The sequence below is a fragment of the Telmatherina bonti genome, assembly GCF_933228915.1.
Source record: "Telmatherina bonti genome assembly, chromosome: 15".
NCBI classification, from domain to species: Eukaryota; Metazoa; Chordata; class Actinopteri; order Atheriniformes; family Telmatherinidae; genus Telmatherina; species Telmatherina bonti.
In genome coordinates this window covers 12938428-12963334 of record NC_136613.1, presented here as the reverse complement: position 1 = coordinate 12963334, position 24907 = coordinate 12938428, and the positions used below count along the sequence as shown (strand labels likewise).

The 24907-nt window shown below is 40.0% G+C and overlaps 2 protein-coding genes across 5 annotated transcripts in view; one reads left to right on the top strand and one right to left on the bottom strand.

Moving 5' to 3' along the window:
• The window catches only part of usp9 (ubiquitin specific peptidase 9), a 36241-nt gene extending 16181 nt beyond the window's left edge, over positions 1–20060 (top strand). Inside the window, exons 14-47 of one of the 4 annotated variants that reach the window (XM_079254452.1) lie at positions 1865–1998; positions 2091–2181; positions 2388–2501; positions 2606–2834; positions 4326–4421; positions 4513–4724; positions 4896–5136; positions 5241–5390; positions 5533–5653; positions 5776–5906; positions 5994–6272; positions 6380–6505; positions 6766–6891; positions 7088–7254; positions 7390–7498; positions 7667–7813; positions 7961–8107; positions 8216–8423; positions 8522–8742; positions 9030–9217; positions 9333–9506; positions 9578–9719; positions 9892–10648; positions 11930–12053; positions 12164–12389; positions 12503–12632; positions 12729–12914; positions 13161–13381; positions 13458–13546; positions 13639–13795; positions 13948–14160; positions 14600–14629; positions 15810–15908; positions 17889–20060. In XM_079254452.1, the coding sequence (XP_079110578.1) occupies positions 1865–1998; positions 2091–2181; positions 2388–2501; positions 2606–2834; positions 4326–4421; positions 4513–4724; positions 4896–5136; positions 5241–5390; positions 5533–5653; positions 5776–5906; positions 5994–6272; positions 6380–6505; positions 6766–6891; positions 7088–7254; positions 7390–7498; positions 7667–7813; positions 7961–8107; positions 8216–8423; positions 8522–8742; positions 9030–9217; positions 9333–9506; positions 9578–9719; positions 9892–10648; positions 11930–12053; positions 12164–12389; positions 12503–12632; positions 12729–12914; positions 13161–13381; positions 13458–13546; positions 13639–13795; positions 13948–14160; positions 14600–14629; positions 15810–15908; positions 17889–18119 (6016 nt within the window). In that variant the 3' untranslated portion in view covers positions 18120–20060. Of the gene's footprint in view, positions 1–1864; positions 1999–2090; positions 2182–2387; positions 2502–2605; positions 2835–4325; positions 4422–4512; positions 4725–4895; positions 5137–5240; positions 5391–5532; positions 5654–5775; positions 5907–5993; positions 6273–6379; positions 6506–6753; positions 6892–7087; positions 7255–7389; positions 7499–7666; positions 7814–7960; positions 8108–8215; positions 8424–8521; positions 8743–9029; positions 9218–9332; positions 9507–9577; positions 9720–9891; positions 10649–11929; positions 12054–12163; positions 12390–12502; positions 12633–12728; positions 12915–13160; positions 13382–13457; positions 13547–13638; positions 13796–13947; positions 14161–14599; positions 14630–15809; positions 15909–17888 lie in introns of all 4 variants that reach the window. The other 3 variants (XM_079254451.1, XM_079254454.1, XM_079254453.1) reach the window with 3 other exon arrangements.
• A 1200-nt stretch (positions 20061–21260) lies between these two features.
• rpl8 (ribosomal protein L8) lies at positions 21261–24649 on the bottom strand. Its single transcript, XM_079254590.1, has 6 exons — positions 24604–24649; positions 23899–24042; positions 23496–23637; positions 22005–22223; positions 21810–21925; positions 21261–21454 (listed from the first exon to the last, which is right to left on the bottom strand). The coding sequence occupies exons 2-6, from the start codon at positions 24034–24036 to the stop codon at positions 21296–21298; spliced, it is 774 nt and encodes a 257-aa protein (XP_079110716.1). The 5' UTR covers positions 24037–24042; positions 24604–24649; the 3' UTR covers positions 21261–21295.
• Positions 24650–24907: the final 258 nt, after the last annotated feature.

The following is a 24907-nucleotide window of genomic DNA, read 5'->3' as shown; positions in this document are numbered from 1 at the left end:
AAAACAAGCCACTATCATGATCTGTTGTTAATTAAAAGATGCATTTAGTGTTTTTTCCACCTAAGACATTTTGGTTTGTGACATAAGGGAAAAGTACAGTTATGTTTTGTTGTTTGTTTAATTTGTTCTTTGTTTTTTGCCTTAAAATAAAAACAAGGATAACATAATATCCTGGAACCAGTCAGGGTTTTAAGATTTAACCATCCTCAATCTTACTTTAACCTGTACTTTTTCTACTAAGTTGAGCTTAATTCAGATCTTGCTCTGTCACTGAAATGCATCATGTCATGGAGCTGAGATATACTAAAGGTAAATTGATTTAGCAGTGGTCTACAGACTTGTCAGACAAAAGGTTTAAAGTTTCAAAGGTATTTTTTGATCTGAAATAGTTTTTTTAGTCACTGTAGAAAATATGTAGTATACTTGTTTTTTCAGAAAGAAAATGCCAATTAACATACAAACGAACTTAGTGGGGTGAGTGACAATTCCAGGGTTCTTCTTGCTCTTCGTTACGTCAAGTCTAACTTTCTCTTTGAATGTAGTATGTAATATAAATATTTCAATCTAAATTTCTGCCATGAATCTGCTTAAGCAGTTCTTTGGGTTTCATCTCAAATGACTGTTCCTGACACAGAATTTAACAAGCAAGACTTGAAAAAGCTGTTCTTTTTCCAGGTAGTTAATAATCATGTAGCTTTAAATTTGAAAGGAGGAGCACAAAAGAAGGCCGAAAGATTAATAAAAAATATAGTTAGATTGTATTGATTACTTGCAACCAAGTTGTGGCTAATTATGGAAAAGCATGACTGAAATTTTAGCATTTGTTTTACATAGATATAAGCTGTTATGTTATAAATGATTTTAAAAAATCTTGATTCATATTAAAGTAGATATAAATTTGATATAAAGAGTTTGACCCAGCACAGTATTGTTAGAAATGTATCTTGGGATTAAATGTCGACTTTGGCTGCATTCACTTAAAATTCAGAAATGCGGCACCTTCCTGCAGGGCAGCACAGAGTTGTAGATGTTTTCCAGTTCAAAGTATGTTTTTGCTTAATATGTTTTTCCACTTTAAAGTAAATCAAACAAGATATGATCAGATAATTCTGATGCAAAACCTATTAAATTGAGCTGCTTTCAGTTTTTCAACATGTTTGCTGCAAGTTTAGTTTTTAACTAAACACAACCTGCAGTGTGTACTGAGCAATATAGTTAAGGTGGTTGGTTACACAACTTAATAAAAAGTCCTTTGAGATGGAGCCCACTCTTTATGCCAGCTCCTTTCACCCTCAAATCATTCAATGCAAAATATCAAAGGGATTTCATGCCTTGAACCCAATTGTTATTGTTTTAAATACATTTTAAAATTCATTATTTGTCAACTGTGTTGTTTTTGTTTTAAATTAAATGACACCGCAGTGTGACTGCACTGTTACAATAAAAAAAAAATTCTATTCAGTTTTTATGAGTAAATAATCATTGGGAGTCTGAGGTAATGATTTCGAACATGTTGGGTGTCCTCATGTGTCCCATTGTAGTGTTTTATTAAAACTACATGTACTGAGGGCTCGTTTGGATTAGGGTTTGGGTGTAAAGCTATAACATGTATTTAGGGAAACAAGGCAGGAAATGGCCTTTATTGATATGAGCCAACACACATACACACACTCACACATATACCAAAAGATGCTTTCTTCATGTTCTGAACAGAACCAAATGAAAAAATATGTGATGCTGTTTTCTAAATCTGACGTTACTTAAAGTATTTAATGTAAGCTTAATTCTCAGTTTGTCGCTTGCTGTCTTAACCACTGTTTTTGTATCCCTTCCATCTACCACACCATCCTTGTTCTCTGTGCAGTCAAACCCAGAGAAGTCCTCATGTGTTTTACCGCCATGACCTGATAAACCAGCTGCAGCATACCCATGCTCTGGTCACCCTGGTGGCTGAGAACCTTTCGGCTTACATGGAGACAATGAGGCAGTTATCCAAAGGTATACAGAAAGCTTATTTTTTATAGTAACAGAGTCTCAAGAGGAAGTGAGAACTGTCTGCAGTCTGAATGGGCATATATTTGTTTTTACAGAAGAACAAGCAGAGTTTGATCCTCAAACAGTCAGACCAGGAAGTCGCTACAGTCATGTCCAAGAAGTACAAGAACGACTCAACTTCTTGAGGTAAATCAAATTAATTCTCATAAGTAACCTTAAGGTAAAGCGACATAAAGGAATTGAAAATAATGAACATGAACATTTTAATTTTCAGCTCAGACTCTGTTAATTTTATTTGTAGGAAAGTAGATTTGTTAATTTGAGTATTTATACCATGGAGATTGTATTGTTTCATTAATTGAGATCTTCACCCTGACTTGTTTCATTTTAAGGTTTCTACTCAAAGATGGCCAGCTGTGGCTGTGTGCCCCTCAAGCCAAGCAGATCTGGAAGTGTCTGGCTGAGAATGCAGTGTTTCTCTGTGACCGAGAGGCCTGCTTTAAGTGGTATGATTCGATTGTGATCTCAACTTACTATTGGATTAAATGCATTTCCCAATGTTTGTCTGTCTGCAAACATTTTTCGAATACCGTTATTTTATCCCATCTAGGTACTCCAAGCTAATGGGCGATGAACCAGACTTGGACCCAGACATCAACAAGGACTTCTTTGAGAACAATGTTTTGCAATTGGATCCTTCTCTGCTGACCGAAAATGGCATGAAGTGCTTTGAAAGGTTCTTCAAGGCTGTCAACTGCAGGGAGGGCAAGCTGGTAGCAAAGCGCAGGGCCTACATGATGGATGACCTGGAACTAATAGGCTTGGACTATCTGTGGAGGGTGAGGACAGCAGTTGTGACAGCAACACACATAATTTCTTTGTGTCATGCACTTTGCTTTTTGAGACCTAATTTAATATGAAGACTAGCATTGGAGGAAAATATACATTCATTGAAATTCCATTATAGCAACTCGTATAATATTAATTAGGTCCCCCTTTTAGTTATACCTGTTAGTTTATATGTGAGTTGTCGTAAGTCCATTAAATCTTCCATGTTTTCCATATGTTCCCCTGAAATTGTGATAAATTAACCAAAGATGGGCTTGTAGCTCTAAATTTGATAGCTTGTTTGTTTATTAGGCCTGAGCACCAGGGGCGGTGTGAATGCCTATTGGAACTGTAGTCTTTATTATTCTTATTTTTATTCTGACAAAAGAAGTTCTTTTTTTGGAGGCCTGAGCATGCTTGAAAACTCACCAAATCTTGTGTACATCCCCAAGGGAATGTAAAAAACTTTGTGACCTCATAAATCACTATAAAATTCTTCATTTTGATCTGATCACCCCAAATTTTATAGGGATTGATCAGGGCCCAGTCCTGAAAATAATAATGTGACCATTGCTGGTCTAAACCTAAGCCCCGTCCACTTATTACAAGAAGTGTTGTTTTTTTTTTTTTCCCCCCACGTTTGAGGGTCATCCTCCTAAGCAAATACTCCCAAACACTTGAAAGTACTCCAAAACATGTCAAACCCTTTCATGATGTCACATTAAAAAAACTCAAGTTACTACGCCAAAAGTGACTATGGCGAATGGTGGTCCGACGCCATAAAACAGGAAATACATGTAACCAAGCCATTAAACCTTTGATCTCCACCAAACTTGCCATGACTGGTGACAGTCAGGCCTTGAAGTGGTTTCCATTGTAACATACTGGATACATTAAAGTAAAACCTTCAAAAAAGTCTCTTGGACATATGGGCCAACAGGAAGTCAGCCATATTGAAAAAGGTTGAAAAAAGGACAATTTCTTTGTCAGGCATTTTGAAGAACTCCTCCAAGGGATTTTATCCAACTGACACCAATCTTGGCCTGGATGCTCACGAGGCATGTGTGATTAAAAGTTATTTCTTCTAATAGATTTTGTTTAGGAGGGGCGGGGCCTCAAAGTGTGACGTCTCACCAACAATGACTAAATGATAAAAATCACACATAAAACAAGATATCACCACCAAAATTGATACATTTGATGCAACATACCTGCGCCAAATTAGCTAGATATGATGCCAGTAATATCCTTCACACATGTGCATGTCAATATTTGGACTATAAGTTAGCCCCGCCCCCTGGTGACAGGGAATGACCCTTTTTTAAAGCCTAAATGACCCGATGTGCTGTCTGGCTGCACCTTCGGTCCAGAGGAGCACGGGGAGAGGTCACCAGGGAAGGCGGTGGCAATAGTCCGAGCGGCGCCATAGGTGCGATGACCTTCATTGCTGCTTGTGCTTTAATTTAAATTAATTATTTTCTCCCTCTAATACTTTCTCTAAGGTGGTCATTCAAGGAAGTGATGATATTGCAAACCGTGCAATTGACCTATTAAAAGAGATTTATACCAACCTCGGGCCAAAACTTCAAGTCAACCAGGTACTGGGAGCATTTATTTTGGTACAAGACAAGTACTCTTTGCATTTTATGTTATGGTAAGGTGTTTTTCACATTTTATCTTTCCTTTTAGGTTGAAATTCACGAAGATTTCATCCAGTCATGTTTTGACCGCCTAAAGGCATCCCATGACACCCTTTGCGTATTGGATGGAGATAAAGACAGCATCAACTGTGCCCGGCAGGAGGCCATCCGCATGGTGCGAGTTCTCACTGTACTCAAGGAGTACATTAATGAGTGTGACAGTGACTACCATGAAGAAAGGACTATACTGCCCATGTCCAGGTACAGTTGGAATAAAATTGTACTTAAGTCATTGTGCCATGTTAGTAAAGTCTCTACAAGTCACCAAAGAGTTACCAAAATGGAATTTTTTCCTGAAAAAATTTAACCATTGTGGTGTTTTGCATGTACTGTTCCACTCAAAGATCTCTCTTCTACCTACCTATCTTGCAGAGCTTTTCGTGGAAAGCATATCACATTGATTGTACGTTTTCCAAATCAAGGCCGTCAGGTAGATGATTTGGATATCTGGTCACACACCAATGACACTATTGGCTCGGTCCGGCGTGCCATCCTCAACAGGATAAAGGCTAACGCAGCACATACAAAGATCGAGTTATTTATTGGTGGGGAGGTTGTTGATCCAGCAGACGATAGGAAACTAATTGGACAGCTCAATTTGAAGGACAAAACGGTAAGTCAGAGTGTGCTTCTTTGTGTCCTTAAGGCCAGGGATACAGTGTTGAACATCTATCCTTTAGACCAACATTAGCAACTCGTTGTCATTCTATTGTACAGCTGATCACGGCCAAGCTGACCCAGGTGAGTGCCAACATGCCCTCAAGTCCAGACAGTTCATCAGACTCATCCACTGGCTCTCCTGGTAACCATGGAAACCACTATAGTGATGGGCCCAACCCTGAGGTAGAGAGCTGCCTTCCTGGAGTGGTGAGTTAACATTACAGATTCTGTACCAGCTGTTTAGAGACTTTTTTTCTTGATCCTTTTAATGTCCGCAGTGATTTACTTTCTTAGAATTGGCTATCCACTCGGTTTAATGCAAGTTATAATTTTCTATCCTGTTTTACAGATTATGTCGCTGCATCTGCGTTACATATCCTTCCTGTGGCAGATTGCTGACCTGGGCTGTAACCTTAACATGCCTCAGCTGAGAGATGGAGCTCGAGTTCTTATGAAACTTATGCCCCCAGGTGTTTATATGCTCCTGTGTTATCCATCCATTATCCATCCAGTTTGCTTGACTACAACTTATTCCTACATAATGCACATATAGTTTACTTTAGTTATGTTTGTGCTATTCCTGTGTATTCAGATAACACTACAGTGGAGAATCTGAGAGCTGTATGTCTGGACCATGCCAAGCTTGGAGAGAACAGCCTCAGTCCTTCACTGGACTCCTGTTTCTTTGGCCCTTCACCTTCACAAGTGCTCTACCTCATTGAGGTGAGGCTTCAATTAGATGTGAGAGTGCTGTGATACAGTTTGATGGCTTAAGTCTTCCTGCTTATGCTAATCTTTCTCATGTTGTAGGTTGTGTATGCTTTGCTAATGCCAGCCAGTGCCACCCTGGGCGAGGATGCCAGTGACTTCCAGTACAACTTCTTGAAGAGCGGTGGTCTGCCATTGGTGTTGAGCATGCTCACAAGAAACAATTTCCTCCCGTCTGCGGACATGGAGACACGTCGAGGCGCTTACCTCAACGCACTTAAAATAGCTAAGCTCCTCCTGACTGCAGTTGGCTTTGGGCATGTGAAGGCTGTGGCTGAGGCTTGTCAGCCCAACGCTGAGGGAAATATTCCCGTCTCTCCGGTTAGACCATACATATACAACACAGAGACAAACCTGTGTAACTGGTTCTTCTCATTTACATGTTGTGGAGTTAACATTTATGCCTTTGTCTCTATATCTGTGTGCAGATCAATCAGGCCACTCATGATCAGGCGCTGGTTCTTCAGAGTGCCTTGCAAAACATCCCAAACCCGGCCTCAGAATGCATGCTACGAAATGTAGCCATTCGACTGGCTCAGCAGATATCTGATGAGGTAATGGAAAGTTTATAGGAAATCATTTCTCCAGCATAGAGTGTATAAGGCGAGAATGCCTTGAACTTAAAAAGGTCCAGAGTTTGGATTTTTAATTTGACTGTTGTGTAGCGTTTAAGTAAAAGAATGGTTATTATCTACTGATTAAATTGTGAATCTAATGCATTGTTGGTCGTTTGTGAAAGGTGAAAATAGGATTGCAAGAATAATCGTAATAATAGACTCTTTGGAAATGTATTTTTCATCAGAATTTCTTCCAGGCATCGAAGTACATCCCAGACATTTGTGTGATCCGAGCAGTACAGAAAATTGTGTGGGCATCAGGCTGTGGTACAGTGCAGCTTGTCTTTAGTTCCAATGAAGAAATCAGCAGGATATATGAGAAGGTAAAAAGTTGTCAGTCTTATAATTTTTTTAATTAATTAATTTATTTATTTTTGTGTCTTTTTTTTTTTTTTTTTTCCTGAACAAAATTTAAATATGTTATTGTAATCAGAGCAGAAGGGTTCAGCAATATGAACCTTTTTAAATGTTTCTTCTTTTTTTTTCTTTTTTTTTTTTTTTTTTTTTTTATCCCTTTAGACAAATGCAGCAAAGGAACCAGATGGAGAAGATGAGCAGGTGTGCTGTGAAGCCTTGGAAGTAATGACACTGTGTTTCGCCCTCATGCCCACGGCTCTTGACACACTCAGCAAGGAGAAGGCTTGGCAGACCTTCATCATAGACTTGCTGCTACACTGCCACAGCAAGTAAGTGCAGCAGAGCAGCATATGGTGCAGCCCCCTACTGAAGCATAGATTAACTAAAATGTTGGAAACCGATCAACTCCAGCCTGATGCAGTTGTTGGAGAATCATGATACTGATGTTGAAATGTGTCTAATAGATCCGTGCGTCAAATGGCCCAGGAACAGTTTTTCCTAATGGCAACAAGGTGCTGCATGGGCCATCGACCCCTTCTTTTCTTTATCACCCTCCTCTTCACAGTGCTGGGGGTGAGTGGCTTTTTTTTTTTTTTTTTTTTTTTTTTTTTAAATTATATTGCTTATGGTTTAGTCCAGCATTTGTCTCCTCATCTGCTGAATTCATCCTGAAACTTCAGCTGTAAATAAACTGTTCACTGAATTTTAATTTGGACTTGTCTGATTTTTTTTTGTGTCTAGAGTACAGCCAAAGAGCGAGCCAAACATGCCGGGGACTACTTCACTCTGCTCAGACATCTACTGAACTATGCCTACAACAGCAACATTAACCTGCCAAATGCTGAAGTGCTGCTAAACAATGAGATCGACTGGCTGAAAAGAATACGGGTAAGCCAGCTTTTTAATTAAATGTTAAAAATAGTTTTCCATGCTAGATATAAAACCTGTGTTTGGTACAGTATTGCCTTAAAGGCTTTTTCAGTTGATCAGTTTTATGACAGCATTAGTGGAGCACGGTATGTTTTCACACTCTAGGATGAGGTTAAGAGAACAGGGGAGACGGGTGTGGAGGAGACGATCCTGGAGGGCCACCTTGGTGTCACCAAAGAGCTTCTTGCCTTCCAAACACCAGAGAAGAAATATTACATCGGCTGTGAGAAGGGAGGAGCCAACCTCATTAAGGTACAGAATACAAATCCTGCTATAAAGATAGCAGATTGGAGAACCACATTATTTCCTGTTTTATTGTATCTAATGCCCGCCCCCTTTTTTTTATTTTATTTTTTGTAGGAGCTTATTGATGACTTCATCTTCCCAGCATCTAATGTTTATCTACAGTACATGAAGAGTGGGGAGTTCCCCACTGAGCAGGCCATCCCAGTGTGTAGCACTCCTGCTTCCATCAATGCCGGATTTGAGCTTCTGGTAGCATTGGCTGTTGGCTGCGTCCGCAACCTAAAGCAAATCGCTGACACTCTGACTGACATGTACTACTTAGGTGGGGAGACTAGTCTGTAGCCATTCCAGAAGTAACCTGAGCTAATAACTTGTTAATAACAGTATATTTAAGGGTGTTTTTGCTCCCTTTGTGTTCAGGTTGCGAGACACTAACAGAATGGGAGTACTTGCCTCCAGTGGGGCCACGGCCCAACAAGGGCTTTGTAGGTCTAAAGAACGCCGGTGCCACTTGTTACATGAACTCTGTCATCCAGCAGCTGTACATGATCCCTCCCATCCGCAATGGCATCCTGGCTATTGAGGGCACAGGCACTGACGTTGATGACGACATGTCAGGAGATGAGAAGCAGGAAAATGAGGTACGCTTCAGTTTGTTTCAATCAAGTTTTGCCCCATGAAGATGTTCATCCTTTCTCAGCATTTAGTGGCTGAAAAAAATGGCCAACTTCAAGCTCATATGCCGTGTAGGCTGAGTTCGGAGCTGAGGGCAACAGTTTAGTTTCTGTTCAAAATTATTATTTTATTTATTATTATTTATTATTATTATTATTTATTTATTAAGGCATTTGTTTTCACAACCAGAACCAGTTAAACTTGATGATAAATACTTTTGGTCTTTAAGACATCTGTATTGATTTGTCTTCAGAGTAACGTAGATCCTCGCGATGAGGTGTTCAGCTACCATCCCCCAATTGATGACAAACCCTCCAGTAAGTCAGAGGACAGGAAGGAGTACAACATCGGTGTGCTGCGTCACCTCCAAGTCATCTTTGGTCATCTTGCTGCATCCAGACTGCAGTACTATGTCCCGAGGGGTTTCTGGAAACAGTTTAGGTATTTCAAAGACACTTTCACTGCATCTGCATTTTAACTAATTAACAGTTAGTGATGTTAAACTACCTCCATGTGGTTTAATCTTTTTTTTTTTTTTTTTTTTTTTTTTTTTTAGATTATGGGGTGAGCCGGTTAATTTGAGGGAACAGCATGATGCTCTGGAGTTCTTCAACTCTTTGGTGGACAGTTTGGATGAAGCTCTGAAAGCTCTGGGTCACCCTGCTATGCTCAGCAAGGTTCTAGGAGGGTCTTTTGCCGACCAGAAGATCTGTCAGGGATGTCCTCATAGGTGAGCGCTGTTATTCCTCTGTTTCATGACTGGAAATGGAACTTTTTGACTGATAATAATTTTGTTTTCAGGTATGAGTGTGAGGAGTCGTTCACAACACTGAATGTGGACATTAGAAACCACCAAAACCTATTGGACTCCATGGAGCAGTATGTTAAAGGAGATCTGCTGGAGGGAGCCAATGCCTATCACTGTGAAAAGTGTAATAAAAAGGTGAGACTATGAGGCCCTTCCTTATTGCCGAACAATAATTTTGATTTTATTTGTCGAAATAGTTGCAGCAAAGCAACATTTGTACAAAGAAGTAGGGGAGATATCGCCTTTCCTCTTCTGTTATTAACCTCTGTTAATAGTTAATCCGTAACATTTGGCTTTCTCCCCTCAGGTGGACACTGTGAAGCGTCTGCTGATTAAGAAGCTGCCGCCTGTCCTAGCCATCCAGCTGAAGCGCTTCGACTATGACTGGGAGAGGGAGTGTGCCATCAAGTTCAACGACTACTTTGAGTTCCCCAGGGAGTTGGACATGGAGCCGTACACAGTAGCAGGTGTCGCCAAGTTAGAGGGTGATGATGTGAACCCAGAGAACCAGGTGATCCAACAGAATGAGCTGTCTGAGGCTACACCCCCAGGCAGCTCCAAATATCGTCTGGTGGGAGTGCTGGTCCACTCAGGCCAGGCCAGTGGTGGACACTACTATTCCTACATAATCCAGAGGAACGGGGGTGATGGTGAGAAGAATCGCTGGTATAAGTTTGATGACGGTGATGTGACTGAGTGCAAGATGGACGATGAGGAGGAGATGAAGAACCAGTGCTTTGGCGGTGAATACATGGGGGAGGTGTTCGATCATATGATGAAAAGGATGTCTTATCGAAGGCAGAAACGTTGGTGGAATGCTTACATCCTCTTCTATGAGCGAATGGACTCACTGGACAAGGACAGCGAGCTTGTCAAATACATCTCGGACTTGACCATCTCGTCCACCAAGCCGCATCAGGTCAAGATGCCGAGTGCCATCGAGTGCAGCGTCCGCAAGCAGAACGTCCAATTCATGCACAACCGCATGCAATACAGCCTGGAATATTTCCAGTTCATTAAGAAACTTCTGACCTGTAACAGTGTCTATTTAAACCCTCCTCCAGGTATGTATATTTTTTGCCTGCAGATACAAACACAACTTTCAGTGTTGGTCTTTTTTTTTTTTTTTTTTTTTTTTTTTTTGTATTCTCAAATCCAAATCGTAAATGAAGGTATCTTTGTAATCTTTTGCATTTGAGTGTAGTCTTAAAGCTCTTTATAAACTTCAAATATGAACCACAGTTTTTTATACATATATATATATATATATATATATATATATATATATATATATATATATATATATATATATATATATATATATATATATATATATATATATATTATAAGTTATAAGTGTAGCTGTCATATTAACCCACATAAGTACAAACATAATTTTTATAATATTTAGTTATCAATTCATTTACAGATATTTATGCAACATCACCAAAATTTCTTGAATATTAGTAATATTCCTGGCTAACTATTGTTCTATAAAAGGCTGAGCCCATGTACATGACCATCACAATGAGATATCTGGGCATAATAATATAATAAGCCACTAAACGGTATACAGATTATTGCAAACCAATGGTGAATGGAAAAATCTAGATTCTGCAGTATCTTATTGGGCACATAAAGTAACACCGGTAACACCGGTAAACTTTCAGTTGTGTACGTATGCTAAGATCTCATAACATCAGCGAGTCATGCGAGACTATGGTCACTGTTTTTACCAGAAAAGGAAATGTATTTTGGGGGGGGGAGGAAACCACCTATCTCTAAATTTTGCGGCTTAATTGAGCTTGAATTAATGCAGATCAATTGATCTTTTTTTTTTTTTTTTTTTTTTTTTTTTTTTAATAAAGTCCAGCCCTACTTAATTCCACAACATATCTGCTTTGAGTTTCCACAAATACGGCAGCTGTCATCATAATATTTACTGATGTCTAATGCCCCTGCCTTTTAAAAATGAAATTTCAAAGTAATGTTTATACTCTGAATTACTGGGAGAAAGGACAGCGTATGCTGCACTGAACTGCACTGCCTTTCATGCATAATTTCCCTATGCATTATTGATCAGGCCAGAACCCATTTCAAACATTTCACAGAATAGTTATCTTGAAGTAGTCATTACAGCAGAGCTACTTCATTTGGAATAAACAAGATACATCTTCAAGAATGTGTTCATTTTCTACTTTTTATACAACTAATATGTCATTTGCCATATCAGATAATTGCTTCTAAGGATTTTCACTATCAGTGATCAGGTTTATTGCGTTGAAAAGAAGCTCATCAAATTATGCTGCACACTTTCAGTTTGTTTTATTGTTTTGTTTTGACAGGACAAGACCATCTTCTGCCTGAGGCAGAGGAGATCGCTATGATTAGTGCTCAGCTGGCGGCTAGGTTCCTCTTCAGCACAGGTTTTCACACCAAGAAAGTAGTACGGGGTCCTGCCAGCGACTGGTAAGTTTTTGTTTTCTTGTGGTTGGGGCAGACTTTTTTTTTTTTGTCTTAATTAATAAAAACAACTTTTCTAAATTAAACTGTTTTGTTCTGACCATCTTTCCTTCCAGGTATGACGCCCTCTGCATCCTGCTGAGACACAGTAAGAATGTACGCTATTGGTTTGCACACAACGTTCTGTTTGCTTACCCCAACCGGTTCTCTGAGTACTTGCTCGAATGCCCGAGCGCTGAGGTCCGTGGTGCGTTTGCCAAGCTCATCGTCTTCATCGCTCATTTCTCCCTGCAAGACGGCCCCTGTCCTTCTCCCACTGCTTCTCCTGGACCCTCAGCACAGGTTGGTGTCAGACCTCAGCATGTGGAAACTTGATTCAGCTTATGTGTATCAAAATGGACTTTTGATCAACCGTACTTTGGTTTAACTGTTCTTCCTTTCTGTTTGTGCATCAGGGCTGCGATAATCTCAGCCTGAGTGACCACCTGTTGAGAGCTGTACTCAACCTGCTAAGAAGAGAGGTTTCTGAGCATGGCCGCCACCTGCAGCAGTACTTTAACCTCTTTGTCATGTATGCCAACCTGGGTAAGGAACATAATAACTTCTCCCTCTCTTCATGCTGATGTGTTCATCAGTGCACTAAAAAAAGCTGCTTTCCTCCTCTGTTTCTACCTCATACAGGCCTGGCAGAGAAGACTCAGCTACTGAAGCTGAATGTTCCTGCTACTTTCATGTTGGTTGCTCTGGATGAAGGTCCTGGCCCTCCCATTAAGTACCAGTATGCAGAACTAGGCAAGCTCTACACTGTGGTCTCCCAGCTAGTTCGCTGCTGTGACGTCTCCTCTCGTATGCAATCCTCAATCAACGGTGAGTGTTACCCTGAAACTTAGCGGTTGTCAGCTAGAGTTAACCTTTGAAACAGTCTGTTGTGGTGTGATAGTGAGAGTTGGAGCCCGATGAGGATTTTCATCCTTGCTCAGGATCTAGTGACTGACAAAGCAGCCACTCTGAGCCTCTGTGCTGTGTAGGCATAGCTTGGAGCTGAGGGCTTCCTGGATTGATGCATTAAAGATGATGTGGAAAGAAGTATTTAAAGCATCTTGTGCTCTTTAGGTAACCCTCCCTTAGCCAACCCATATGGGGATGCCAACCTGACAACTCCGGTGATGCCTGTTCAGCAGCTGGTGGCAGAGATCTTGTTTGTGAGGACGAGCTACGTGAAGAAGATCATTGAAGACTGCAGCAACTCAGAGGAGACGGTGAAGCTGCTTCGCTTCTGCTGCTGGGAGAACCCTCAGTTCTCCTCCACTGTGCTCAGTGAACTGCTCTGGCAGGTAAAGATCTGATGCCTCTTCAGACCAACAAGATGGCTGAGTTCCACATATCTACATTAAACATGTCTGTCTTCAGGTTGCATATTCCTACACCTATGAGCTGAGGCCTTACCTGGACTTGCTGCTACAGATTCTGCTCATCGAGGACTCCTGGCAGACACACAGGTCAGACTGACTGCTCAGTGTGAACTTTGGAAGTTCTGTGATGTTTGTACTGGGAAAATGGTTAAGTTAATGTTCTATCTTCCTGTATTCAGGATCCACAATGTGCTGAAGGGCATTCCTGATGATCGAGATGGGCTTTTTGACACCATCCAACGCTCAAAGAACCACTACCAGAAACGGGCTTATCAGTGCATCAAGTGCATGGTGGCCCTCTTTAGCAACTGTTCTGTGGCTTACCAAATCCTACAGGTACACTTCCTCAATGATGAAGTTGTTTTTTTTCCATCGTACACTCCATAACATTCAAATATGACTGTATCTGAAATCTTAAATACTTAAAATGAAATACTGTGCTTGGTAATAAGCCTTTTCATTGTGAAATTGTCTTTAAACTCATACAGAGTAATGGTGACTTGAAGCGAAAGTGGACATGGGCAGTGGAGTGGTTAGGGGATGAGCTGGAGAGGAGGCCTTACACAGGAAATCCTCAGTACACCTACAACAACTGGTCCCCTCCAGTTCAGAGCAACGAGACCTCCAATGGATATTTCCTGGAGCGTTCTCACAGTGCACGTATGACACTGGCCAAGGCTTGTGAACTCTGTCCTGAAGAGGTAATAGCACTTGCATTATATCCACTTCACACCCACAGTTTCACATGAGGGATTATGTTAAGAGATATTCAGAAATCCAACAGAATTGCAGAGTCTATGTGTATCGTATCAATACGACTACCCACTGAATGGCCTAACAAGTGTTTGTGTAGCAAACTACAAGAATTAATTAAATAATTTACTTAGTTGATTGGTGTTATTAATTTAGCTTTCTTATTCTCAGAGTGTGTATTTAGCATGTTTTGGGTTTTTTATTTTATTAATGATTTTAAAAACCAAGAGGAAAAAAAAAATAGGCTGAATTTGTTTTCTTTTCATGACTGAAGTCGACAATACACACATAATTTTATTGTTCTCACTTAAAATGAGTAACTTGTATTTTTAATGATGAAGAAATCCACTAAAATGACACACTTCTCCTGTAATATTCCATACACAGCTCAAGTGTACTCAGGGAAGCCCAGGGAAGGTCAGTATTCCAGGCACCGCGACATAAAGGAAGGAAATTCAACCAAATCTACTTGAAGATTCAGCAGTGAAACATTTAACAGTTGATCAGTGTTTAGGCATTCAACACATCCAACACTTGTTTAGTTAGCTTTGAGCTTTCTAGCTTAGATTATTGCTGGAGGTTAAACACACTGTCAAGATTGTAAGTTGTCATCTGGTTTATATCAGATTGATATTACACCTGAAAAAAGACATTGCTCTTCTGTCTTGTTAGTTCTTACTCTCATGCTTGGTTGTAAGAGACAAGCATTTAAAAGAAAGCTAGACAGGCCACTGGTGAGATGTGAGATGCCATGTAGTGTAACTGGCATCCAGAAGTCATCTTATTCAGCTGCACAGTGAACAGATCTTTGTTCTCTTCCTGTCTAATTGCTCAGTCCTAATGATTCAGAGCAACAACACTGACATTAGCAGTCCATCTCAATCTAGTCCTCCATGCCAGTTTTTCCCTTCCTCCCCCACCAAATTGTGGTGTGTCTCACCACCTGCATCTCTTAAGCCTCAGCTGTACCTCAGTCTTCAATAGAAATTACAGTGTCTCTCCTGCTTGACTAGTATTTATGTGACTTGACATTTCAGAAGTGATAATTACCTAAATTTTGGCTAATAATCAATAAAAGAAAAAAAAGTCAATTAGTCAGGCGAGAGAGAAATATTAAGTCAAGTTGAAACGTGATGATGGCACGTGAGTCTGTTTAGTCATGTTTACTCATATGTCTTTACATGAGTAAAAATAAAAGCTGGCATCACTCATTATTTCTCTTACTTCCCTCAAATTCAGGTATAAATATAAGTTCTAAAAAGCTTTATCATCTGAGAACTGCACTCTGAAATTACTCCACAGTGGGGGAGATGTGTGAGATTTTTTTTAGCTCTATTTCCAAAGCTTGTCAAAGAGGTGTTCAGGTGCACGATCCACCCACACACACTGTCTAATCTCATTTTAACCTCATTTACTTGACACTACAATAGGAAACTTGACTTTCCCATGCAACCTACTCACTGTTTCTCACTGAAATGCCAGAGCTTAGCGTTACACCCATTGTTTTTTTGTTCATATAAACAAGCAGATCCTACTTTTAATATTTGTCTAGGAAAATGTTAATGATTTGTGATGACATCTGCCTCTCAAATTCTAGGAGCCGGATGAACAGGAAGCACCCGACGATCAAGACTCCTCCCCGCCTGAGGACACCTCTCTGTACCCACATTCTCCTGGATCCACTCAGTTTCAGCAGGTAGTGTCTCAGAGTGACACTCTGCAGCATTAAACGGACCTTCTGGTCTCCTTCATTTCACTTTCAGTTGTTGTTTGTGTCTTCTAACCGTCAGAGCAGAGCATTAATGTGAAAATGGCGCCAATTTCCCGACCCCAGTCTTGCACTGTCAATTAAGTGCCAGTAGCCATGGTGACAAATAACATTTTCTATGTGTTATTTTGTGCCTGAGTGCTTATGTAATTAGAGGCTCAAGTTTCCAGTCAGTTTATGATACAACCCTGCAGGCCTTGTATGGCTCTCTTCTGGCAAATTATATTCCCATAATATCCTTTAACGCTTACGAGTATCAACCCACTCCAAATTAAATTACACAGGATTTGAAAAGCCTCATGATTCTGAACAGAAATGTTCAATGTCAGTATATATGCTTGAAGAGTAGTTTCTTTATCTGTTGTGGTACAAACATGTTGGACTGCCACTTGCTGCATATTGTCTTCATTTTCAGAAGCTAAAAACAGCTTATTGCTGATTACATATTTGGTTAAATGGGGTAAATAGTGATATTAAAGCTATAAGTTACTGGAGAAAAAAAAGACGGGAGTGATATGGTTCATTTAATAATGGAGATTAAAAAAGTAAGACAATTATCAGATTGTAACCAGAGCATAAAGAGTCCTGTTATGTAAAAACAGGACAAATAATTCCACATCCAGTTTGATAAAACGCCTTTTGGAAATGACTGCTAACTAAAGTATTTTTCAGCTTTAATTAAATTAGACATCAAGGCAGTAAGTACCTGAAAACACAATAAATATGAATAAATAAAAGATTAAGTAGTACAGCATCACAAAACAATCTGAGTGTTAAACAGGTGAGTTTTTAGTAGTGATTTGAACCTACCAAAGTGTAAACGGTGCATCTGAGAGTTAAACTGTTCTAAATGTTTGCACCCACTAAAAAAAAAAACTTGTTTAACATTTATGTTTTTGACCTGTATCTGTATCATTGACTTCAATGTTTTAACAGGGGGGTGGATATGGAAAAAAAGGCACTGAACTTTTAAAAGTGAGCAGCATATATAGTGATATGAACAGTTCAACAAGACTGGAGCTTTACATCCAATCATGCTTTTCAGGCCAGTTAAAATATGTTGTGAACGGTTTCCGATCGATGCAGAGAAGACGGATGCAGCTTGAGATGAGTAATGAACAGATAAAAGCATAAATAACCTGTTCCAGGTTTTTTAAGGTTTCTTTAACTTTCTCTCCAGATTTAAAACGATGTCGACCAATCTAAGTTGAGAAAAAATATATTGACCTTTCTCATTTCAGGCCATTACTGTCAACACATTTTATTTAAAGAGCATTTTCACCAACAAAGCACAAGTTTTTGTTACATGATCTTTCCAATGATTTCTATTGATGCCATATTACAGTGTGGACTTCCTGTTTATCTGGCCTCAGCTTCCTCATAATTACCTCTAGTGTGTAGTTTCAGGATCAAATACATGATATTTAATTAGTTTTACTTTTTCTTAAATGTACTTTTTTTTATTACTATTGTGATTTAAAAAAACAAAAAACAACAAACATTTATGACACAATCACAGTGACCTTATGGACTTCTGATGAAAATTCAGTGCAGTGCTGTAGTAAAGAAGCATGTTGCACAGCATGGTTCAGGCTTTGTTTCTTGTGGTTTTTGTAGAATAAGTGTGAAAATGCAGCTATTTATTCTTCTGTAGGATTCATTTCTTGTGCTGCTTTAGATTTATTACGTAGTGTTTAATCGATCCGATGAACAAAGCTCCGCTGACCCTGGTGAGGTGGTGTGCTGACTGGTGTGAAGGGTTGCGTGTATAGCTGGGAAGATGGGTTCTGTTATGATTATTTGGAGAATCCAGCCACGGGAGACGTTCTCCTGGTCTGAACGTATGGATATTTTAAGTCCTGAGGTACAGAAACTCATGCTGGTTTCCTTTACTCTCCTCTGAAACAGAACAACCATCCTCACGGGCAGCCGTACACCGGGCCTGCTGCTCAGCACATGAACAACCCCCAGCGTCCGGGCCCTGCTTCTGCTCCAACTCCAGGCCCCACACAGACATCCACCCCGGGCCCTGGCACCACTCCTGGCTCAGGCCCACGAACACAAGAGAACTGGGAGGGGACCGAGGAGGTTGCCCCTGCCCCCACCTCTACCCCAGCGCCTGCCCCGCCTAAGGAGTAACCAACCCATCCCCATTCTGCTGTGCCTCGAGCCTCCATCGTCCCGCTCTCCTTCCTCTCATCCTTCGGTCAACAGAGCTCCTCATCGGGCCTCCTTTCCTCTCCGTCTCTCTCTTGTTGGGCCCCAGGACAGGGCAGAGCATGGCCTCCCACCCCCCTCATCCTCCAGGCCACTTCTCTCCCCAGTCATCTGCGGGAGGTGCCCTTCCCTGGCCTGGAGCTGCCTGACCTTGTGACAGGGGGGTCTGCTGGCGGCCGCGGAGGCGACGGAGCGGACAAGTTGTAATACAGAGAAACAAATTTACCCAGAGCTGACGATGCTGATGCGCTTGTCTACATGACATAAAGGTGTACATAGTATGTTAATGTTCTTGACTGTTCAGATCCCCCAGTAGCATAACCCTGGTTTGCTCTTGGGAGATGTTGCAGATACTATGAAAAACTAAATGGATATTATAAATAAGAAAAAGTTCCCCCCCCAAAAAAAAGGAAAAAAAAAAACAAAAAAAAAAACTGTAAGAAGACAACTCCTTGTTTTATCACCCATGCTCAGCAGTACAGTTTGTTCCACCATCGGACGGTATCTGGTCATTCAACTGTAGAAGGACGCATTGTTATTATCATAACTATATTATTATTATTCTTAAGCTCCTTGGCAACCTTATGACCCATGCCAAATCGACTCACGAGCTGTGGTTGGTTTTAGTGTGAGATATGGATTGGTTGGGTGGACTTTAACGGTGTTTGGTTGATGTGAAAAAGCAGTGATGCAAAATTGTTCTGAAACTCATTGCCTTTCTTTTTCTTTCTTTTTTTTTTTTTTTGTTTGTTTGTTTGTTCTGGTAATTCAATCCTTTTTGAAGCTCTAGTTAATATGCTGTAACATTTAGCATGGCTTCTCACCAGAATAGTGTAGCCCAAGGGAAGACTTGTGATCATAACAACCTAAAGCTGTTCTTAATCCACTTCTCCAGAAGGGGAGTTGTTACCCTTCTCTCTCTTTTTTTTTTTTTTTTTTTTTTAAAAAGTTTTTTGTTTGTTTTTGTTTTCTACTCATCTACCCGATCTACATTGAGGGCGATATTTTGAACCTATGTATAAGTGGCTTTTCAATTGCACATTATAATCCTCCAACTTCACATTTGGCAGTCAGTTTTGGTGGGTTAGACAGCTTAGCTTCCATTTATAGGAATTAAGAAAAATGAACACATATGCAACAGGATTGCTGCACTGGGCTGTCTGGTGTATTATAGACTGTGTGGTTTGCTTCTGTCTCTTCAGTAGAGCTTAGTTGTAGACAGACTTGTTGCCCATCGGCTAACTCTCTAACGTGGAGCCAGTCAGGTTGGCATCTGGCTGCAGTTCTGGATGATCCTGAGCAGCAGCAAGACCCCCCCCCCCCCAATCCCCTCCAGCTTCACACAGAGAAGGTACCACAGCAGGGTTTTACAGTAAGAATAGCAGCTGGTTAGTCATGTTGCAACTTGAGCTAACTTGTAATTCTGTAGGAGTAAAAGGTAAACATCAGTAAATACTGTATTTAATTGGTAACTTGAATGCGTGTATTTTTTGAACTTTTTTTTTTTTTTTTTTTTTTTGTCTAAAACATACCAAATACTCCTGCAAATGAAAATATTCTGCCCACCGTATTATATTTAAATATTTTGCTCTTATTTTATAGAATTTATTTTGTTGTATTTCACTAAAAATAGAATTTGATTTAAGAGGAACATTTTTGTCCTTGTGTTATTTTTAAAGAAGATATTGACTGTACAGAGTTCTGCGCCCTGTTTTTTGCCGACTTTTGTTTTGGCCATGGTGTGACGTTGAATTCTGGAGCTACAGTCGCGATGTGGACTTTCACTTTGTGAGGTTTTTTGTGCACAGAAATATAACAAAAAAAAGCATTGCGCCCTTAGCAAATAAAGAACATTGAATCTTGCTTATGTGTCATTTTAATTGTGAAGATGTCAGAAAAGTTTTTTTTTCATATGTTCTGTTGCTACAGCTGTTGGGCAAGTTTGAGGTTATTTTTTTGTGCATGTCAACTTATAACACAAGCAGAGGTGAGAAATTTCTTTGAATGCTGCTTCACTACTTGTGAAGTGTTTTCAACACAAGGATCCAGCACACTGATGGGACACGCCTACCTTCTGTAACTAAATGTAGAACCTTCAGAACCAGTTTCCCTGCTCTGACAGACTAAAATGCATCTGTGTGTGTGTGTGTGTGAGAGAGATAGTCAAAATGACTTGTGAAACCAGCATTTCGCACAAGGATTATAAATACATGCCTGCAACTCTGACCCCACCTCGTGGCCAGAAGGGATCACTGCAGCACAAGCTTTCAGGACTTTTTGAGGTTTCAAGTCTGGCTTTTGATGGTATAGTGGACCATAAATGTGCAGTTTTAATTTATTTTTGTGTTTTGCATCAACTAGTGAAGAAATAAACAGGGAGAACCACTATGACGAACTACTGGCATAGATTGTTCTGGCATTTTAATAAGATTTACAGTGGGTGGAAAAATCCAGAGCATCTATCAGAGCGTTGGATAACTCCAGTCCTCCAGGCATAAAGTCCCGCAAATTTCCCTGATGCAACACACCTCACTTAAATCAATGGATAACTTAACCCTTTAATGTTCTTGCTAACAGAAAAGCAAGAGAAAATATATATATTCTGGTTTGTTTTGGAGAAGAATAAATGTTTTAGCAAATGGTTGAGATGTTGAAAGTCACAGGTTCAGGTTTTACATACCCAACACAATGGTAGAGATGACTCAGGTTTATTTCCAGAATTTTTATTAAATTTATCAGTGTGCTAATTTACCTCTACCAAATGGTAGAACAGGACCATAAAATGTTAATATAAAGCTCTGCACCAGTCTTAAGTGTGATGCAGCAGAAAACTAGTAACACTTGCACGAGTGGAACATTTGAGGACCAGAGCTGCTCCCCTCTTGTCTAGCAGAAACCTTTCAGAGGGAACCATAACTTTATATTAGATCTATCAATGTTTTACTTTGTTTTAAGATGTAAATGTAATTAGAAACATTACCCTTATTGTCACTGTATCTCATTTACCATCTAATTACACGATCAGATTAATCAGTTGCCTGTGTACAAAGACTCAAACGAATCTGTTTTTGGAACATATTTTATTAACACAGTCATGTTCAGTTCTCCTTCTCTTGGACGGTCTTTGTTCCACGCAGTCTGCCTGTACGACGGGCAGCAATAAGACCGACCTTGCGACCAGCAGGTGCATCCCTCCTGATTGTTGAGGGTTTGCCAATATGCTGATGGTTACCACCACCGAAGGGATGCTCAACCGGCTGTGGAGAGACAAGAAAAAAGTTAGATTTTAACTATGTTTATGTTCAGAACAGTCCAAACCCTTCAAGAAAAAAGTTCTAACTATGAAGTAGAAGACTATGAAGTAGTCCCACCATCAGAAAAATTCTTACGAGTTTACTGTCACTACTCAAGAACATTTAAAAACAAGGTGTGTTTCTCTGCTTCTGTCAGTACTAAGAACTCTAATCCTACAACAAGCCGTTTCATTTCCATCAGAATGATTGCCCAACTCCATCAGACGTGCATTTCTGAATATGACCTCCATTTGCCACCAGTCTCTTCTGTTTTATAGATTTACCATCTTAGCTCTTTAAATTATTTATGTTTACTTACATTCATAGCCACACCACGGACACGTGGCCAGCAGTTCCTCTTGGCCTTGTACTTGTGATAGGCACGACCGGCCTTCAGGATGGGCTTGTCAATACGACCGCCACCAGCCACAACGCCTGAAACACGGGAACAGAGAGTCAGATTCCCACCAGATTCCAACAACTCAACTGTGCTGCAGTCTTAAGGAGGACATACCGACGACAGCTCTGTTGGCAGAGGAGATGACCTTCTTGGAGCCTGATGGGAGCTTCACTCTGGATTTCTTTGTCTCGGGGTTGTGGGAGATGACGGTGGCGTAATTTCCTGAGGCGCGGGCCAGCTTGCCTCTGTCACCGGGCTTCTCCTCCAGGCAGCAGATGATGGTTCCCTCAGGCATCGTGCCAACGGGCAGAACATTACCGATGTTGAGCTGAGCTGTGGGACAAAAAGTTTTAGTTACACACATGCCTTTCCCCCCCCACATTCAAGCACACAACACACTTTGTGTGATTTGGTTTTAAACTGTTCAAAAACTCCCCAGATTTACTTCCTGAAAGGCTGAAGCTGGTTTTATTCTTTTCTCCACTGGAGTGATGGTTACACCTCACGCAAATCTTGTTTTAAAGTGTTCAAATAACAAGATTGTAATGTATGGATATTAATCTCAATAATGGTTAGAAATATGCAAGATTCTCAGCTTTGACACGATCAATCTGCCTTAATCATCCACCTGGATCAAAAGGAATCAAGTGTCAAACAAAAACATCCAAAAAGTTAATAAGCTGAGTGACACCGCGATGCAACAATCTATTTAAAAACATTAAAAAAAAATCAATGCAGTCAGATTTTGTAGACCAGCCTCTCTCCCCTTTAGATACAGATGAAGTAACTTCAAACAGTCCCTCCTCTGGTTTCTTTCATTTTATTTTATAGCTTCTCTTTCACATGTAATAAGTTTACCTTTAAACTAACATGCTTTAATTTACTACAATTTAAGCTGCAAAATTAATTAAACATCTTCACTTAGGTGTACAAAGAATGGAAAAAAAAAAATCTGATTTTATCTGTGTAATCTTTGTACAAAAATATACTAAGTCCACCTCTTTAGCTGTGGTGTTAAGAGTTAAAGCTAGATTCACACATCAACATAAAAGATGTGTGGTTCCTTTCAGAGAAATAACTAAATTTCTGTCTGGAAAATCTGCACCATTCACAACATAAAAACAGTAAAATGGTAGCTGCATATCACAAACAGCTATTACGAAAGACCTGTTACTGTGGCTAAAACTAAACTAGCCAAACATCTGTAAGAATGACAGAAAGTTAACTAATAGTGAAAGCAAAAGGGTGTTATTTTATTTTATTTTTTTTACACAATATCTAAGTAAAAACAAAATATATTTCAGGAAGCATTATATTTATCATTGACCATTGCTTATGCACAGCCCATGCAGCAGTGGAGGTGAACTTGAATGCCCACAGAGGAGTTTCTTGCTAAGAAACTTACTTTGGGATATTCAGATTACATAGGAAGCATAAACTGACCAGCCTCAAGTGACCAATAATGACTCCTCATTTGCAAAGGGGAAAAAGCAACTAAGTTGAATAATTACAGGTTATGGAAAGGGTAGATTGTGGTAAATATGATGCAGCACGTTCAGGTGCTTAGGCAACAAATGATCAAAATAGCTAGCACGCACTGCTTACCTTTCTTCCCACAGTAGATGAACTGTCCAGTGTGGATGCCCTCAGCAGCAATGAAGAGCTCCGTCCTCTTCTTGAACCTGTATGGGTCACGGAAGACCACCTTGGCCAGGGGAGCGCCACGGCCGGGGTCATGGATGATGTCCTGAAATGACATAATTGAAAAATTAACATACATACACAAACAAGGACAGTGTTTTTCAACCACTGAGAGATCATCAGGTGTGCCCTGAGAAATTATCCAAATTCACCTGATTGGTGAATTGATTTTTTTTTCCTAATAAAAAACATTTTGGATTGTGGTGTGCCTTGCGAGTTTACAGTGGAAAGAAAGTGTACCTTGGCTCAAAAAAGGTTGAAAAACACTTAACTGGGAGGACATAAATTTTGCCATGAGATTCCTTACCTTCACAATCCCCTTGATGTAACCATGGCGTTCAGCGAAGTCAATATGACGGAGTTTAGCAGCACCTTTCCTGTGCTTGACATGGGCTCTGAACACAGAGCCTGCACCTTTTCTCTGCCCCCTGATCACACGTCCCATCGTGTACTGCAACACAGTTCAGGTTTGGATCACTCATAATGAAGACTTTAAGCTGACAAACTGTCCAAACTCCTTAAGCAACATTTTTACCTCAGGAAAGCTTAATTATTAATGTATGAAAGGGTTTAAACAGCAGTAAATGTGTTTAACCTGATCGGATACAGTTAAATAGCCTAGCAGCTAGCTAGGAATGCTTCCGACTCTACCAAAGTAACGCAAGCGGTGAATTATTAATGGTCACAGATGTCACAAGTGCTTGCTTGTCTTATTTAACACATTGGGACAATCAAATTGTCTCCCACTTCTCCTTGGGACATATAAACTATGGCCAAAGGTGTTTGCCGGCCCTTTAGCCATGATCACACCGCTGTTACTGCGCCATGTCACTAAGCCTAAACACACACTATAAAAAGGTACTAAAAGCACAAATTTGCAGATTAAATAATAACTTTTCTCTGTTGTTTAACGTTGATTGCATGTGTAAATATCTTTATTTACAGTGGATGACCCATAAAAGTCTTGATTTAGTAAAGATTTGAGAATGAGGTTCAGAACTAGCCAACCTACCTAAACTCCGTTGACGGAAAGAGGAAGTGCAAAGAGCCAGTGGAGGTTTTCTTCCGGTGAAACCATCAGAGGGGATTATGGGAAATGTAGGCAAATCACTGCGACGTTCACTTTAAGCTACTTGAACTCAAATTTAGGACACAATCTTAAACGTCTCGCCCAATGTTTGGTGGGGAGTTTTTAAAAGTAATATAGTTTGACACCAAGTAATTTTACTAAATTTAAAGCTACTTAAATATAAATATAACTATGTTTCTTTTCAATGTTGAAATTTGAATGAAAGAATAATTCGAGTGGATAATAC